The sequence below is a fragment of the Symphalangus syndactylus genome, chromosome 2 (assembly GCF_028878055.3).
Source record: "Symphalangus syndactylus isolate Jambi chromosome 2, NHGRI_mSymSyn1-v2.1_pri, whole genome shotgun sequence".
Taxonomy (NCBI): Eukaryota; Metazoa; Chordata; class Mammalia; order Primates; family Hylobatidae; genus Symphalangus; species Symphalangus syndactylus.
In genome coordinates this window covers 125,072,497-125,091,195 of record NC_072424.2, presented here as the reverse complement: position 1 = coordinate 125,091,195, position 18,699 = coordinate 125,072,497, and the positions used below count along the sequence as shown (strand labels likewise).

Genomic DNA, 18,699 nt, shown 5'->3' with positions numbered 1-18,699 from the left:
CAGATACTACTGAAAAGCAACATGGCAATTTGTCAAGAGCCATAGAAAACCTCTTTCCTTCAAAATTTCACCATGGGAAATTCATTATAATGAAATAATTCAACAAAAGATTTTCACTACTGTATTATCTATGACATCAAAAAGGAAAGCATACTCACTCCTATATTTGTATTTACTATGTAAAAAACCTGATTATAAAAATCAATAAAGACATAATTGATACCTGTATCTCATCAAATACACGTTACACGCCAGTATGCATTTTCCCTTGTGAATCCACCAATTTGGAGTGCAATGGCACCATCTTGTCTCACTGTAACCTCCGCCTCCTGGGTTCAAGTGATTCTCCTGCCTCAGCCTCCTGAGTAGCTGGGATTACAGGTACATGCCACCATGCCTGGCTAATTTCTCCATTTTTAGGAGAGTCAGGGTTTCACCATACTGGCCAGGCTGGTCTCGAACTCCTGACCTCATGATCCGCCCACCTAGGCCTCCCAAAGTGCTGGGATTACAGGCATGAGGCACCATGCCCGGCCTTGTTTTTCTTTCTTTTAATGTCCCTACATCCTGGCTTGTGTTGGAAATGATGCTAATAAGGTACTCTCACAAATTAATCCTTCCTACAATATATCTCCTGGCCTTCCTTCTGTTATCATTCTCATCAATTGTTCTGTAGCCCCAAACTATCAAACCAAACTATCTTAGCCTCAGAGCGTATTATGCTGGCTTTATTTTTGTATGTGTGTGCCTGTTCAGAATCTCCTAGTCCTCTTTTCTACTTGTTTATTTTGGTGTCTTTCAAGATAAAATACCAGTGTTGGGAGTTTTGACTCTAAAGGGTTTGGAACTGGCAGGAAATCATTCTGTAGGTGCTAACAGTAGGCATATAACAGTAGGCTTCATTATATATGTAATATCAGTTTAAATTCAACAGTGATGAATTAAAAAACAAATATAGGGAATAGTCTAAGAATAGAGGGGCAAGGATTTTAGCACTTCAAATTGAGTCATGGATAAGCCCAATCTTGGGCATATACTTACACAGCTACTAGAAGAGGTGTTCTAGTGTCAAAAGACAGAGTTATCAATCTAATAGACATAATTTTCTGGCAATACGGGATTGTAACACAAAGCTGTAATAGTCACCTTTCCCCAGACAAGTGATTAAAAATACAGCAGTAGCAGGTCTGAAGTCACAAGAACACAAAGTAGTGTGGTAATCTCACCATGTGAGCTGGCTTGATTGCTCCCTGTATTTGACCACTTACTACAGGTAGAATTAGCCACTACTTTATTATACAGTGTAGGGAGAAGACTTCAGAATTGTGCTAAGCAAATGAAAGTCAAAATGTTACCTTAAAAACAAGAAAGTGAATGGCAGTTTATCATAGTTAGGTGTGAGATTTGGGGATTAAGACTGGGAGAAAATATTCTAGTTTTGAGAGAATAAAGATAATATAGATAAATTTGGGCTGGGTTGTAGAATGACTATTTCTGAAGACAGTGATAAAGTAAAAATCAATCATTTAAGGTTAAAATTTTTTGACTGACATACCAAAAGTAACATGAAAAAGGGTTAGGTTAACTGATGAGGCACTTCAAATTGTAAAAGTCCATAGACTCAAAGAGATCTTCACTCATTAGATGAAATTACATACAAATATGCCTGTGGACTTTTTCTTAACAGATGTAAGACCAAGTGCCATAATCACAAAGGGAACATGGGAGTGCAGATATTGCTTCAACATACTGATTTCATTTCCCTCAGATATGTATCAAGTAATGAGATTGTTGGATCATATAGTAGTTCTATTTTTAACTTTTTGGGGAACCTCCATATGATTTTCCATAATGGCTTCACTAATTTACATTCCATCAACTGTATGTATAGGTTCCCTTTTCTCCATATACTAACACTTTTATCTTTTGTCTTGTTTGATAACTGCCATTCTAATCAGAGTGAGGTGATATCTTATTGTGGTATTATTTGTATTTCCCTGATGATTAGTGATGTTGAACATTTCTTCATATGCCTGGTTGGTCATTTGTATTTCTTCTTTTGAAGAATGTCTGTTAAAGGTTTTCTGCCCATTTTTATCAGATTTTTTTTTTTTGGCTATTGAACTGAGTTCCTTATATATTCTGTATATTAATCTTTAGTTAGATGTATAGTTTACAAATATTTTCTCCCATTCTGCAGACTGTCTCTTCACTCGGTTGACTGTTTCCTTTGCTCTGAAGAATCTTTTTAATTGGATGTAATTCCATTTTTCTATTTTGGCTTTTGTTGCCTACACTTTTGAGGTTCTATCCAAAAAAATCTTGGCCCAGTCCCATACAGTGAAGCATTTCCCATGTATTCTTCCAGTAGTTTCATACTTTCAGGTCTTACATTTAAGTCTTTAACACATTTTTTAGCAGATTTTTGTATTTGGTGAAAGGGGTGTGGTTTTAGTCTTATGCATGTGGATATCCTATTTTCCCAGCAGCATTTATTGAAAAGCATGTCCTTCCAATTTTTGTTCTTCATATCTTTCTTGGAAATCAACTGGCTACAGATACATAGATTTATTTCTGGGCTCTCTATCCCGCACCATTGGTCTATGCATCTCTTTTTATGCCAATACCATGCTGTTTTGATTACCACAGTTTTATAGTATATTTTGAAGTCTGGTAGTGTGATGTCTTCAGCTCCGTGTTTTGTGTTTACTTGTCTGGATAAATATTACTTTCACTATTTACATTTTTTGTGGTTTCATATAAATTTTAGAAAGTTTCCTATTTTTGTCAACAATGTCATTGGTTTTTGATAGGAAATACATGGAATCTGTAGCTCACTTTGGTTAGTATGGACATTTTAAAAATATAATTCTTCCAATCCATGAAAAAGATACACTTCCATTTGTGCTCTTCAATTTCTTTCCTCAATGTTTTATAGTTATCAGTGTAGAGATCTTTTATCTCCTTTGTTAAATTTAATCCTAGCTATCTTTTTTCAGTAGCTATTGTAAATGAGATTGTTTTCTTGACTTCTTTTTCAGTTAGTTCACTATTAGCATATAGAAATGTTACTGACTACCATACGTTTTCTATCCTGCAACTTTACTAAATTCACTTATTAGTTTTGACAGTTTTTCAGTTGAGTCTTTAGGATTTTCTATATAAATAAAACGTCATTCTGTTTGCAAAGAGGGATAATTTGACTCTCTCCTTTCCAATCTGGATGTCTTTGTCTTGCTTAATTGCTCTGGCTAAGACTTCCAGTACTATGTTGGATAGAACTGGTGAAAGTGCACAAGAAATTCCCTAGGATGAATCCCACTTGATTGCGGTACATGATCTTTTTAATGTACTTTGTTAAAAATTTCTGCATCTATGTTCGTCAGAGAGGTACTGTTGATGGTTTTCTTTTTTTGTTGTGTGTTACTGGGTTTTGTTATCAGGGTGATGCTGGCCTCATAGAATGAGCTAGGGAGAATTCTCTTCAATTTTTTAGAATAGTTTCAGGAATTAGTATTGGTATGAGAATAATGTTGGTTTCATATAATGAGTTTGGAAGAATTCCCTTCTCTTCAATTTTTTGAAACAGTTTGAGGTGGGCTGATATTCTTCTTTGTATGTTTACTAAAACTCAGCACTGAATATGTCCGGGTCTGGGCTTTTCTTTACTGGAAGACTACTTTTATTACTGATTCAATTCCCTCACTTGTTATTGGTCTGTTGAAATTTTCCATTTCTTCCTAAGTCAATCTTGGTAGGCTGTATATGCCCAGAACTTTATACACTTTTTTTTTAGATTACTCAATTTGTTGGCATATAATTATTCATCATAGTTTCTTGTGATTGTTTCTATTGTACGGGTTGTAATGTTTCCTTTTTCATCTCTGAATTTATTATTTTGAGTCATCTCTTTTTCTTAATCTTACTAAAGGTTTGATTTTGTTTAACTTTTCAAAAAACAAACTGTGTTTCATTGATATTTGGTATTTTTATTTAGTCTCTATTTTGTACAAACTGTGTTTCATTGCTACTTCATATTTTTATTTAGTCTCTATTTTGTATATTTTGGCTCTGATAATTATTATTTCTTTCTTCCTACCAATTTTGGGTTTGTTCACTTTTTTCTAATTCCTTGAGGTGCAGTGTTAGGTTGTCTATTTGAGATTATTCTGCTTTTCTGATGTAAGTATTTATTGCTATAAATTTTCCTCTTAGGACTGCTTTTGCTGTATTCCATAGGCCTCAGTATATTGTGTTTTCCCATGTTGTCTCAAGAATCATTTATTTTCCATTTTCAACATCTTTATTGACTCATTGGCTATTCAGAGCATGATGTGTAATGTCCATGTATTTTTAGTTTCCAAAGTTTCTCTTGTTATTCATTTCTAGTTTTATACCACTGTGGCCAAAAAAGCTACTTGATATGATCTCTATCTTCTCATATGTGTTAATACTTGCTCTTGACCTAACATATGATCTCTCCTCAAGAATGTTCCATGCACAGTGGAGAAGAATATGCATCTGCAGCTATTGGATGGAATATTCTGTAAATGTATGTTAGATCCACTTGGTCTACATTGCAATTTAAATCCATTGTTTCTTTGTTGATTTTCTGCCTGGATAATATGTCTATTGCTGAAAGTAGGGTGTTGAATTCCTCTACTACTTACGTATTGCAGTTTATCTCTCCCTTTAGATGTAGTAATAATTTGTGTGCTCTAGTGTTCAATGCATATATATTTATAATTCTTATATCCTCATGCTAAATTGATCCCTTCGTTGTTACATAATGACTTTTTTGGTCATTTTTTACAGTTTTTGATTTAACGTCTATTTTATCTGATATTTTATAAACCTGCTCATTTTTGGTTTCAGTTTGCATGAAATATCTTTTTCCATACTTTCACTTTCAGTCTATGTGTATCTGTACAAGTGACGTGAGTCTATAGTAGGTAGCATAAAGTTTTTCTTTTTTCATTCACGCTATATCTTTTATAATTGGGAAATTTAATCCATTTACATTCAAGGTAATTACTGACAGGTAAAACTTACTCTTGCCATTTCATTAACCGCTTTCTTGTTTTTCTGTATCCTTTGTTATATTCTTCCTTTCTTGTTGTTTGGCTTTGTGGTTTGATGGTTTTTGTATGGTACTAAGCTTTGATTCCTTTCTCCTTCTTGTTTGTGCATCTGCTGTGATTTCTTTCTTGATGGTTATCATGAGTGTAACATAAATAATCAAGTGGTTATAACAGAGTATTTTAAGCTGGTAACAACTTAACTTCAGCTGCATAATAATATTCTAGACTTTTACCCTTCTCTCAACATTTCTCAACCCTTCTCTCAACAAAGTAACATTTTTGTTATATATCTCCTTATTTATTGGGTGCTCCTTAACAACTACTTGTGGCTGTAGTTATTACTGACTATTTTGACTTTTAACCTTCACAGTTGAGGTTTGAAAGATTTACATAGCATCATCATAGTATTGGAATATTATGAGTTGGATTACAAATTTATCTCTGCCTGTGAGTTTTATAATTTCTGATGTTTTCACGACAGTAATTACCTGCTTTTCACTTCTTGCTGTAAGACTCAGCGTAATCATTTCTTGTTAGGCCAATCTAGTGGTGATGAATTATCTTAGCTTTTGCTTGTCTGGGAAAGAGTTTATTTCACGTTCATTTCTGAAGGATAGCTTTGCTGGGTATAGTATTCTTAGCTGACAGGTTTTGTTCTTTCAGCATTTTGAATATATCATCCATTCTCTACTGACCTGCAAGGTTTCTGCTGAGAAATCGTTGATAATCTAATGAAGATATCCTTACATGTGACAAGACACTTTTCTCTTTCTGCTTTCAGAATTCTCTTTGACTTCTGACAGTTTGATTATAATGTGTCTTGGAGAGGACCTTTTGAATTTAATCTATTTGAAACTCTTGAGCTTCCTGGATCTGAATATACATCTCTATCCCAACTTGAGCAATTTTCAGCTACTATTTCATTAAATATGTTTTCTGTGCCTTTCCTCCATCTCTTCTCACCCTCTATAATTATGTGAATATTTGTATATTTAAATGCAACTCTCAAGTTCCATAGGTTTGCTTCATTCTTTTTTATTCTTTTTTTTTTTCCACCCTCTGGCTGGATTATTTCAAAAGACCTACCTTCAAATTCAGAAATTCTTTCTTTTGCTTGATGTAGTTAGTCTGTTGCTGAAACTCTCAATTGTATTTTTCATTTAAGTTCTTCAGTTCCAAGATTTCTGTTTGCACTTTTCAAAAATGCTAACTTTGTTGAATTGCCTTTTTTCTGATTTTGTTGAATTGTTTATCTGTATTCTCTTGTATCTTGCTGAGTTTTGTTTTTAATAAACCATTATTTTGAATTTCTTTATGGGCATATTGTAAATCTCCTCTTCTTTGGATTCTGTCACTGGAGAATTATTGTGTTCCTCTGGGGATGTCATGTTTCCTTGCTTTTTCATATTTGTGTTCCTACACTGAATCTGCACATTTGGTTGAACAGTCACCTGTTCCAATTTTATGGAGTAGCTTTTTAGGGAAAGATTTATTCCTGCATATGGGTCTTATGCTAGTTGGGTAGGGTGTGTTGGTTTTGGTGCTGGGTGGAGACATCATGTAGTCTCCACTCAATTTCTTCAGCTGTAATCCATGTCAGCAATGTCTGTGAATGCCTTAGTGGCTTAGGCTGCAGATGTCTGTAGCAAGAGTGGTACAGCTTAGCCAGGTTTAGGCTTGATGGGCTGATTTTCAGGTTGACTTGGGGGGTGAACCTACTAAAGGCAGGTTTGCTGAGCTTTTTTTTTTCCTACTGAAGGCACAGGTTCATGCCAGTTCAACTGGTTCAGGCACTGATCTGCCAGGTGAGGGTCTGCTGGGCTGTTTTTCCAGTGAGGAGCAAGGACATGTAGTACTGCAGCCAGCCCAGGGCTGTCTCCCTCATTGTACAGGACCATCTGTTTTTTGGGGGGGTAGCATGCTGCATAGGTGTTGGCACCAGAGCCACAACTGTTCCTGGCCACAGGCACTGAACAGCTGGGATCATGGCATTGTAGTCACCCATGTGAGCATGGTGGAATGACAGTGGAGCCTGAAGAGTGGACAAATGAAGTGGCTACTGGTCTCCTGAGGAGAGCATTCAAGCACTGGCTCCAATTTCAAGAAGGCACCATACTATAGCAGCTTGGGTCATGGGGTGGTGAGGGTACACACATTGTTCATTCTCTGGAGCAATGCAGCTTCATGGAAATTCCTTGAGGCTCTACAAACTGGGCTCAGGGCCTATGAGTACTGTAGAATTCTATCAGAGAAGGACTGCATGTGCCTGCAGTGGTAACGGGGACTGTTGGGGGCCTATGGCTTACGTTTTCCCCACAAGCGGAAGTCCCTCCTGGCTCAAAGTGGGAGACAGGGCAGCAGAGTCAGGGTGTTTTGCTCCCCCTCTATGCTGTCATCCTGGGTTGCCATACTCCACGGGGAATTGGCCACTTGCTTTCTGCGCTCCATCGCTTTTCTTCAGAGGCTCTAGTCAAATTTTAGTTGTCTGATCTTTTTGGTCCTTTTGTGTGTGTGTGTATTGGGGGGATGGTGATTAACACCAGGCACCTCTAGTCAGACGTCTTGCTCAAGGATCCAATATTCGCTTTTAGGTTCCATAATAAAGAGGTGCTTTTCCCAAAGCTGGTAATTATTTGAATGGTGATCATTTTTGAATGATCTTCTAATGCTCTGTAGCTCAAAACTCTAGAGTTCATCTGAGTACCTATTTGAACCCATCCAAAGTTGTTTCTTGTTGAAAATCTGGCCCCACTGACAACTTCTTATATAGTCGACTAGTGAAAAGAAAAGTGTAGAAGTAGAAATGAAAAGAAACTAGAGTTTAACAAACACCTATAATGTGCCAGACACATATTATTTCATTTAGTCCTTCATGAAGAATTTCATAAACTGGGAATTACTGTCTCTGTTTTATTAAGGTAAGGTAAAAAGGTCAGCAAGGTTAGGTAACCTACCAAAGATTATACAGTTAGTAAGTGGCAGAACTGGGATTTGGACCCCAGTCTAATAATGCAAATCGTCAATTATTTCTACTAAATCAGGGACTTTCAAATATTTTAATAATGCCCCATAGGAAGAAGTGCATTTTACTTCATAATGCAGTATACAGACAAATATATACCACTGAATAAAAGTTTCAGGAATCGATACTTACCCTTAAAGTATGCAGTGCTCTCTATTTCCTATTCTAGTTTATAAGTTAGAAATTGATGGTCACAACTGGCAAAACTATTTTCACAACCCACTAATGAACCATCATATGTGATATCTAAAAATTTTTTTTGACATCAAAAAGGACTAAAATATTTTTTTACATCACAGCCTTTCTCTTTCAGATAAATACGATTCTCAATTTAGGAAGGAATACTAGATTCTTCAGTTATAAAATTTGGTTAACCTTGCCACTTGTACACTTGCTTTGTGGAAGCACGATAAGTGAACAACTGCATTTTAGGTGTTTGTCAGAGGTAATCAAACATCTGAGACAACCAGTATGTGTGAGACATATACCAGTGGTGTATGTGAGACAACTGGTATAAAGAGCACGTTACAAGTGCTTTATATATTTATCTAATTTTTTAACAACTCAATGAGGTAGACAATATTATTATTCCCATCTTACAGATAAAGCAACAAGCAGAGAAGGCTTATTTGGTTTGCCTAAGATTACACAATGAGTAAACACCTGAGGTGGGATTCAGACCCAGGTAGTCTGACTCCAGAGTTCACACAACACTGTGCTGACTGCCATTCATCATGGGACTTCATACCCGATTCACATTAGTTTCTCAAAGAAACAACTTCAATGGAATTGACTTAACATTTAACTTCTGACTTCTTAAAAAGAAAGAACTGGTTCCATAATAAAACTGCTACTAAAATACTTTATTTCCCTATGCTAGAGAACATCTGGTTTCTCTAGATCTAAGTTTTATTTGCTTTATTTCATCAGAAAATAAAAGCTATGTAACATCTCAATTCCATTTTTTGTCAGAATTTGCCTTTACCTCAGAGTTAAGCTAAGCATTTTTAATAGTTAGCGCTTTATCACTATCTTTTCAATACACCTGCCTATCTTCTTCTTCACATTCAGCACCACCATGCTTTCATTGAGGTGAATGTTTAATGTGGGTGACATATATTCAATAAATAATTTCATTACTAACGATATGTATGGGTTGTAGAAAGAAAAAGTACTGGATGTTTTCAGAGTATATTATTGGAGGACCTAACCTGGCCAATGAGGCTAGAGTATCTTTAAGGTTGCATATTTTTGCTGAGCCACAAAGGATGATGGGGAATCCACCTCAAATTATTTCTAAGCAAAGAGAAGAAAATGTAGAAGACCCTGAGAATAAAAGGATGGCTTTTTATAAAATTTGGTAACTTGCCAACAGGAACTGTACAATACATTCTGTTGGCATCTTCTTATGATACCTGATAGGAACAGGAAAAAGATGAGTGCTGCCCAGCTTAATGAATAGAGGCTGATTCTGCTCTAGGTGAAGTGGGTAGCACAGTTCTCGATTTCGGTTGCATAGTATAATGTGGAAAGCTATTTCAAGGAAAGAGGCCAGGGACTGACAGAAAAGAAGAATATGTTGAATTTACTGAATTTCCCATCTTAGGTGACAAAAGAAATTGAGAAAGTAGAGAACACTGTTACGAAATGGTGATCTTACTGATCCAGTTAACAGTATAACTATGTCATTTAACGACAAAGGATACCTTCTGAGGAATGCATCATTGGACAATTTTGTCATTGTATGAATATCATAGAGTGTAACTTACACAAATCTCGATGATATACTACATATCTAGGCTATATTGTATAGCCTATTACTCCTAGGTTACAAACCTATATAGCGTATTACTGTACTAAGTATTGTAGGCAACTGTAACACAATGGTAAGTATTTGTGTATATAAACATAGAAAAGGTACAGTAAAATACAATATTATAATTTATTGGGACCATCATTGTATATACAGTCCACCACTGATCATGACGCTGTTAGGCAGTGGATGACTGTATTTACAAATGCCTACAAAAGAGCAACATTTTAAATTTCCATTTCTAATTCTACGAAAGGAAAAGTATTACTGCCATCTTGAAGAAACCTGAACTCATAAATATTAACATTATTTAGGAGTAAAAACTGGAACAGGTGAAGCACAGAGGAAAAAATCTTCCCTGAACTGTTGCCTTTGTTGCCAGTCAATATTTGTTAAAATAACTAGATAAGAATAGAACTTAATTAGTCACTATTAATTTAAATATTTAGCCAATTCATTTTGTATTATAATCATAGATTTTTTTTCAGGTTTTCTTCCTGTTTTTCTTCCTTTGCTACCATGCTTTTCCTATTTTAATTCCTTTGCCATAGGACAAAAGTAACAAAAATCAATTGGTGGCAGGGGATTTCCTTAAAAATAGAGTTTATTATCTACCAGGAACTGCTTGAAATGTTTTACATACATTATCATCTCAATTAGTCACAACTAATGTCTGATATTTTATCCATCTATGTCATAAGTGAGGAAAATGAAGCACAAAGAAGTCAGATAACTATGCTACAGGTCACACAATGAAGGATGCAAGAGTCAAACAGATGCTACACCTCTTAGAATTCACTTAATCTATTGTTGGAATACAGCTATTGTTGGAATATATCTGTTGGATCTCAACAAAGGCTAAAAAGAAGGAAGGAAAAGATAACGACATTTTTATATATATTTTAGCCTGGTACCTTTACTCAAATGAGTTGAATTGAAATGGGAGGGGAGATTAAAAAGTGAGTGGGCCGGTTGTAACAACCAGTGGTTATAAACTGGTATACAAAAAATACGACAGTGTTTCTAAATGTTAGAGTGCATCAGCATTTCTTGTAGGTCTAGTTAAAACACAGATTGCTGAGTCCCAACCCCAGAGTTTCTGATTCAGTAGGTCTAGGGTGGAATCTGAGAATTTGCAATTCAAACAAGTTCTCAGCTAATGCTGTTGGCCAAGGGACCACAATTTCAGAACCTCTGCACTATACTATATATATTCACTGTCCAACATAGCTATAGCAAATAAAAGCCATAGTAAATAAAACCATATACTTTTCCTGGGGAACTAGAACATAAATAAAAGGGTTTCTTTTAGAAGTTAAAGAGATGTGGAATTTTCAGATTTTTTTTCTTTATATTTTTTAATCTAACATTTGACACAAAAATATATGTAAAATATATGAATGTTGAAGCAATCCAATTTTCATACATAATTCATATAGTGACAATCAATGTCTTCAACTACAACCAACAAACTCCCTTTAATATTAAACTGTATTTATTTTCATAATTGGCAGATACTCATATGAGATTTAATTTCTGAAGAATACATATAACTTTCATAACACATATAGTAAAAATAAGTTCAATTTTAAATCTTTTTTTCTTCATTGCTTACTCCACAATGATCACTAGTGAATAAACATTATTGCTATTGAAGACTGATCTAGAGAAGGTACGAAGTTTAACAGGAAAAATAATTCAAACTTTCCAAGATAATGTGTAAAAGTACTAAAGACAAGAACACAAAAAAGTATTTTATCCTAAATTTACCAATTTTACTCCTTTTGTTAAATAAAAAAAGCATAAAATTTAAGAATGGTGTAGACCATTCTAAAATAGGCTTTCAAAATTAATGATAAAATAGCCTTCCATGCTATTTGAGGAATTATATACAATGAACATTGGCAATGAAGTAAAATCTTACCCAGATCTAGTCGTTTTGAATTCCACCTTGAGGATAGGTTTGCATGGTTCTGGCTTCTTCCCATCCTTTAACTGTTTTCCTAAAATATATTTTCCTGCATTAAATTCTAAAATTCTAAGTTACTCTACATTCTTACATTGATAGTTTATAAAATGAAAGTGAAGTATAATGAAATCCACCACAAAACATTTTAAAGTGATTCTGAAAGAGGCATTTAATACACAGTAAGATATTTTTTAAACGATCAAGCAAAGTTACCATTTGAAATTCAGTGCTAAAAAACAAATATAATTAATAACTTTGTAAGAACATTTATGTGACAAAATTCTAGCAGGAGAAACTGATAGTTTTTCCAATGTTCTTAATTGCAGATAAGCAAAATAGAATTTCAACTTGCTAAATGAATTCATTTTAAAACAGCAAGATTTGAGAAAAATAAATCTACATCACATTTTCACCTCAGTGTGACAGGCTGTAATATTAAGCCTTATGCCAATAAAATCATTTATATTTATTCTCCTTAAGTAAATACATCCACTGTAATACCCAAAAGACTGCTAAAACACACCAACCTCTATAAAATGTGTCAGAGACTCATTTTGTCAAAGAATTCTAATTATTTCTTAAAATGTTGATTTCAGTTATCTATTTCTACATGTTCACTGCAGAAACTATGGAAAAGTAAAAATTGAAGAAAAAAAACATTTATTTCCCCTATTTCAGAGATTAACCACTGTCCACATTATAATATTTCTTCTGGCAAATCAACTAACTTGGGAATGGTCTGAGGAATTCCTGACACTCACCCCTAACCTAACACTTCTTACCCTCTTTCACAGCTTTACTTTTTCTCCATAGCACTTGTCACATTCTAGTATCCTTTATATTTAATTTCTTTGTTTACTGTTTGCCTAACTGGCATGTATGTAAATTCTAGGCAAGCAAAATTTTTTTTTCTTTTTTTTTGAGACAAGGTCTCACTCCTGTAGCCCAGGATGGAGTACAGTGGCATGATCATGGCTCACTTCAGCCTCAACCTCCTGGGCTTAAGTGAGCCTCCCATCTCAGCCTCTCAAGTAATTAGACCACGGGTGCATACTACCACGTCTGGATACATTTTTAAAAATTTTTTGTAGAGATGACAGATGGGGTTTTACCATGTTACCCAGGCTGGTCTCGAACTCTGGGCTCAAGGGAGCTGCCTGCCTCAGTCTCCTGAAGTGCTGGGATTACAGGCATGAGCCACCGCAACCAGCCAAGAAAGTGAACTTTTTTAGTGTATTTGTTTTCTGTTGTGGTATCCCTGGTGACAAACATTGTTTGGCATATAGTATATCTGGGTAAAGTTTTATTCTAAAGAGGTTGTGCCAATTTATATTTCTATCAGCAGCGTAAGACTGTATTTTGCCATATCCTCCCCTAGCAATGTTTTTTTTTTTTTCATTTTGCTGATTGTTAAATAAAAAGGGTAACTTACTTTAATCTGATGTGTTTGGATCCCTAACTGGTCTTGTATACTTCTTTTAAAAAATAGCTTGCTGTTCTTTATCAATGCTTCCATGTCATCTTCCTTGTATTAGAAAATAAATTTTATATTCCAGGTTTATTAACATTCTGTCAATCCTGTATGTTGCAAATATTTTCCCTAGTGAATTCTTACAAATTAAAAAAAATTGTACAGAAATACACATCTAAATAATCGTCTATCAGCCTTAATATGTTGCAATTTAAGAAAATATGAAATCCTAAAATATCGATTCTTCCAAAATTAATTTATAAATTTAATGTAATTAGAATCTCAACAGCTTTTCTTGAATTTGGACAAAATGATCTTAAAGTTCACCTGGTAGACTAAATGCCTATGAATGGCTAAGGAAACTACCAAAAAGATCAACTTCCAAGATGATACAGTGAATATTATAGGTAGGCAGACAGGCATGATTGGGGCAGGAGAGAGCTCTAGAAATGTCGGGTGTGGTTCGACAATTATCACACTGCCTCACTAAAAGTGATAAATTGGCAGTTGGCGCGAGGGAGAACCCATTTCTTGATGGTCCACACCTGCTGCACTAAAGCGTTAACTGAATGCAAGCGCCAGGGAGATGCAACTTCCCAGGCATGGGCAGTAAGTAACAAAATGGTGGAGTATGACCTTCGTGGGGGCACTCCACTGGAAAACAGAGGAAAGCCTCAGACGGACATGTGTACGAATTCTTAAACACACTGCACGTGTTCACCTACCATGGGTAAGAAGGGCACCACACATACAGCCCACCCTAAGGGAAGAATCAGGGGAAAGGGGCAAGCCTATGAAGTCCTAGGGTCAGAGTTAAACACTGCGCTTGTTCTCCAAGTTGCCCACCTGGATCTCTTTCAAGTGTTTCTTCCCTGTTCTAAGGACTTTTTAATAAACTTCCACTCCTGCTCTGAAACTTGCCTTGGTCTCTTTTTCTGCCTTATGCCCCTCAGTTGAATTCTTTCTTCTGAGGAAGCAAGAATTGAGGTTACTGCAGACCCATACAGATACACTACTGGTAACTCAGATATATGCCACCAGTAACAGGAGGACCTCGATGAACTTGCTCTCCCACAAAAATGAAAGTACTATTAAAACAACTAAAGTTAAACATTTTAAAACTCTGGAGAATGACCAAGCCACTAACAAGATGAAAAATCATCTACCCAATAGAAACTACTGAACTTCAGTAACATGAGGGGTTCGGGGACAGGGAACTGTGATATTTTTAAGGAAGGTCTATTTCTATCCCCTGGCTACCCAGCTCAGTGGTAGGCTAGCCATGAAAATGCAGTAGTATCAGCCAACAGAGAGGACTGAAGTTTTCTTGAAACTCTGTTAAAACCACTTTTGCTACAGCACAATCAACTTTTTGTGTGAACTTGCAGCTCCCTGGAAAACTCTATTCCCAAAGTGCTGTGGCTATCTCACTTGACACAGACCTCAAATATGGGAGACAAAAATCCCTACCCCCAGGGCTTTCCAGAATAATAGCAATCTGTTGGAAGTATTACAGCTGCCTAAGGCTATAGTTTCAGTTGAGGCAAATGGAACTCAGGCAGAAATTTAAAATAAAAGCTCTGAGAAATAGACACATTCATGGGGGTCTAAAAGGCTGCCTGCCCAGGAAAGAGTGAGGAAAGGAGAAGGCCCCAGTCACTCATTTCTGGCCAACTTTGAGATCCTGAGCAAATAGGAACTTAAAAAAAAAAAAAAAAAAGTAAAATGACTTATAACACCTATTACTGGCAAGGACATTGGAAAAGGGATACTCATACATGGCTGGTAGAAATCTGAAGGATATAGCTTCTTTGAAAAATGGTTTGAGAACATTTATTAGAAATAATAAAACTTCAATATTTAGGGGTGGAAACTGTACTCTGAACCATTTATTCCATAGAAACAAAAGGACCAATTCCTATGGCATATGTACAAAGATGGTAGCTGCAGCATAATTTGCAATGTTTAAGAAATGAAAACAAAGGGAATGCCCATTAATTTGAAATAGATGAATAAGTTGTGATATAAACAACTGGCTCTTACACAGCCATTAACATAAAAGAAATGCCAGAACATTTGGAGGAATCTTCCTAAAGTACAGTGATTAAGATGCAAAAAAGGACTTACAAACAATCCAGTTCCGCTCTTTAAAAGTTATTTTAAAATGTACAATTATTACTGAACTATAGTCACCCTATTGTAACTCAAAGGATAAATGTTTGAGGGGATTAATACCCCATTCTCTATGATGTGCTTATTTCACACTGTATGCCTGTATCAAAATATCTCATGTACCTCATAAATATATATACCTATTATGTACTCACAAAAATTTTAAAAAAATTTAAAGATGCAAAAAGACTAACATAATCCTAATTTTTGTAAAACAATGATCAGAAAAACAATCTCATGTTTATTTGTGTGTATGTGTTAATATACATGATTTTAGAAATATCTATATTTTAGAAGAATATCTGTAAGATTTTTGACATAGCTTACCTGGCGGGATAAGAAAGGAGACTGGGCTGCTAACATGGGAAAAGGCTGAGGGAGAAGGAACTGGTATGATAGGATCTCATTTATGTATAACGATACATGTGTATAAAAAAACTATCAGTCTTTCTGGTCACTCCCCTCTTTGGTTTTATGCTTGGAAAGTTCTTCCCCACACCAAAATCACATAAATCTGCTTTTTCTTATAATTGTGAATAGATTCATTTATTACATTATTTTCTGATGTGTATTTTGATACAGGGAAGACATTTTCCTCTTAATAAGCTATCAATCATCTGAGTGCCAGTTTAATAGCTCTACTGAGCTATAACTGCTAAACACATATTTAAAGTGTACAATCAGATGAGTTTTGACATAAATATTTACTTGCCAGCTCAATTTATTGAACCATCATTCTCTCCTCACTAGTATGAAATATCACCCATATTAAATTTTTATAAATATATACCCGTACACTAACTGGTAATGGAACATTTAATCCTGTCTTAATTTAAGATCCTAGAGAATAATCCCTTTCCCCTCCTTATGAAGAAATGATTGTACATGGAATCTTGAGTCTCTAGCAGCCCAATTTACAAAAACCAAGAAGTGACAGAAGTGACCAAGGAACTGGAAAGAACTGCCAGGAGAAAGGAAAGGATTGTTGAGGTGGGAGAGAGAATTGCAAGGAAAATAAAAGGTATCAAAAAAAGGAGGCTTACATCTGAAAAGTAGTCCCTTGTGTCATACAAGGAATAAATTAAGAACTTCAACCTCTATTCCAATCTATATAGAGACGTATATGACCTTTCGGTAAAAAATTTAAATGTTTGCTCTGAAGAAGGTCAGCTGGCTTTTATCCTCTTTCTACCATGCAGAGTTCTAGCGGGAAAGTCAGGCTGACAGAATTTAGGATTATAGACACAAATTTTACATTTAGGTTCAAACATGATTTTGTTTTATGAAGTGAAACAATTATTCAGAAATAACTCCTTGAACTTATTTCAATATTCAACATCAATCTTTCAGAGGTTGGAACAAATTCTAAAGGACATTTGATGGTATTTGCTAAACCCTTCCAAGTCTGAGCTTCTATATCTTGCAAAAAACCTGGCTAGGTACAAAATTCTTAACTTTCTTCTTGCTCAATAGTCCTTTGATACTGCTCTATTGTGTTCTAACATTCAGACTTCTAAGTCTAAGTCAGTCTGATTTCTATTCCTTTATAAGTTAACTTTTATTTCTGTCCCTCTGAGAGGATGCTAATAGAGTAGTTTCATTTTCTCTGTAAATGAATAATGTTGCAGTGTTTAGAGTGATCATCCTGTATTAATTCTGCTTGCAAAAAACAACAAATCCTTGATCTGCATATTCTGATATCTTTCCAACTAAGATGTTTTAAATAATGTCCCTGATTACTGCTTATGGTCTAGATAGGTTTATTCATCTATAATTCTAGGCTAAGCATTTTCTAAATCAACTCAAATAATAAGGTACTACCCATGATTTTAAGCACATATAAATGGAAAGACATTTAGAGGATTTCACCACTAGGTGTCATTTCACTTCTTAAATGCTATGCCACCAGAGGGACAAAAATATGTGCTTGTTCTTTTAACTATCCGTGAACTACCCTGACCAGTCAGTTAAAAGATCTGATTAATTATAAAACCTAACTTAGTAACTCACATAAACTTCCATGCCACATCTGATTTCTCCTTCTTACTATGACCTATTTCCCCACCTCTCAAACTACCAAGCCACAAATAATTGGTTTAAGTCTTATTGATTCTAATTCCAGAATTTCATTCATACATGTCCATTTCTTCCCATTTCCTCTAATGAAATTTCCATTATTTATTAATGCAATAGCTTCCTAATTAGCCACCCTCTTCTGCCTCCAGCCCACCTGATGTACTATCATTAAAGTGATATTTTTAAGATGTAAACTTAATGCTTCTCACTATAAACTCAATTACTAGGTCTCCAAACTTTTTATCATACTTTGATATATAATCTTGCCTCTGTACATGGTTCTGTTTTCATTTCCTGCTCCTTGCCCAAAGGTGTTTTAAACTCTGGTCATATTAAACTATTAGCAGTTTTCCAAGAACACTCCACTTTTGTTTATGTCTTTGTACCTTTGTGCCTTCTAAGATAACTTTGCCCTGCTCTTTGCTATCTTATACCACCACTACCATCCTTTAAGACCAACTTCATATACACTGAATTTGTGAAATAGTCCAACACCTTTTACCCAAAACCAGTCACCACTTATTTGTTTCCATATCATGTTAATACATGCCTTTATCAGTACTTATCACAATGCATTATATTTATCAGTTTATAGATCATTTTTATTCACTTGACGATGAGCTCTTCAGGACATATCAGTATTTAATCTCTGGTAGGTGGGAGGTGCTCAATAAATGTTTATTCAATGTATAAAGATTTATTAAAAATGAATAAAGATTACTGATAAAAACAGTTGCTTTCTAAAGTTTTAATTTTGCCAGTTAGGATGAGGAACATATTTTAAGTGTTACACTTGTTACACTGCAGTTATGTTCTCTGTCTAGCGTGGCTATCCAATAGGGTAGCCGTAAGTCTACCATGCACTTAAAATGCATGGACAGCGGGGCACTTAAAATGTAGCTAGTCCAAGTTAAGACGTGCTAAATACACACTAGATTTCAAAGATTTAGTACAAAAAAAGAATAAAATATCTCAATTTTATATGTTGATTACATGATGAACTAATATTTTGCATATTTGGGATTAAAGAACATGTTATTAAAATTAGTTTTACCTGTTTCTTATTACTATTTTTTAATATGGTTACTAGTAAAT

General features: G+C 35.0%; 1 protein-coding gene across 4 annotated transcripts in view; it reads right to left on the bottom strand.

The window, feature by feature from the left end:
• Positions 1–18,699, bottom strand: part of STXBP5 (syntaxin binding protein 5) — a 190,873-nt gene that overhangs the window by 83,745 nt on the left and 88,429 nt on the right. For all 4 annotated transcript variants that reach the window (XM_055266723.2, XM_055266704.2, XM_055266714.2 and 1 more), the window contains exon 9: positions 11,841–11,919. In XM_055266723.2, the coding sequence (XP_055122698.1) occupies positions 11,841–11,919 (79 nt within the window). The remainder of the gene's footprint in view (positions 1–11,840; positions 11,920–18,699) is intronic.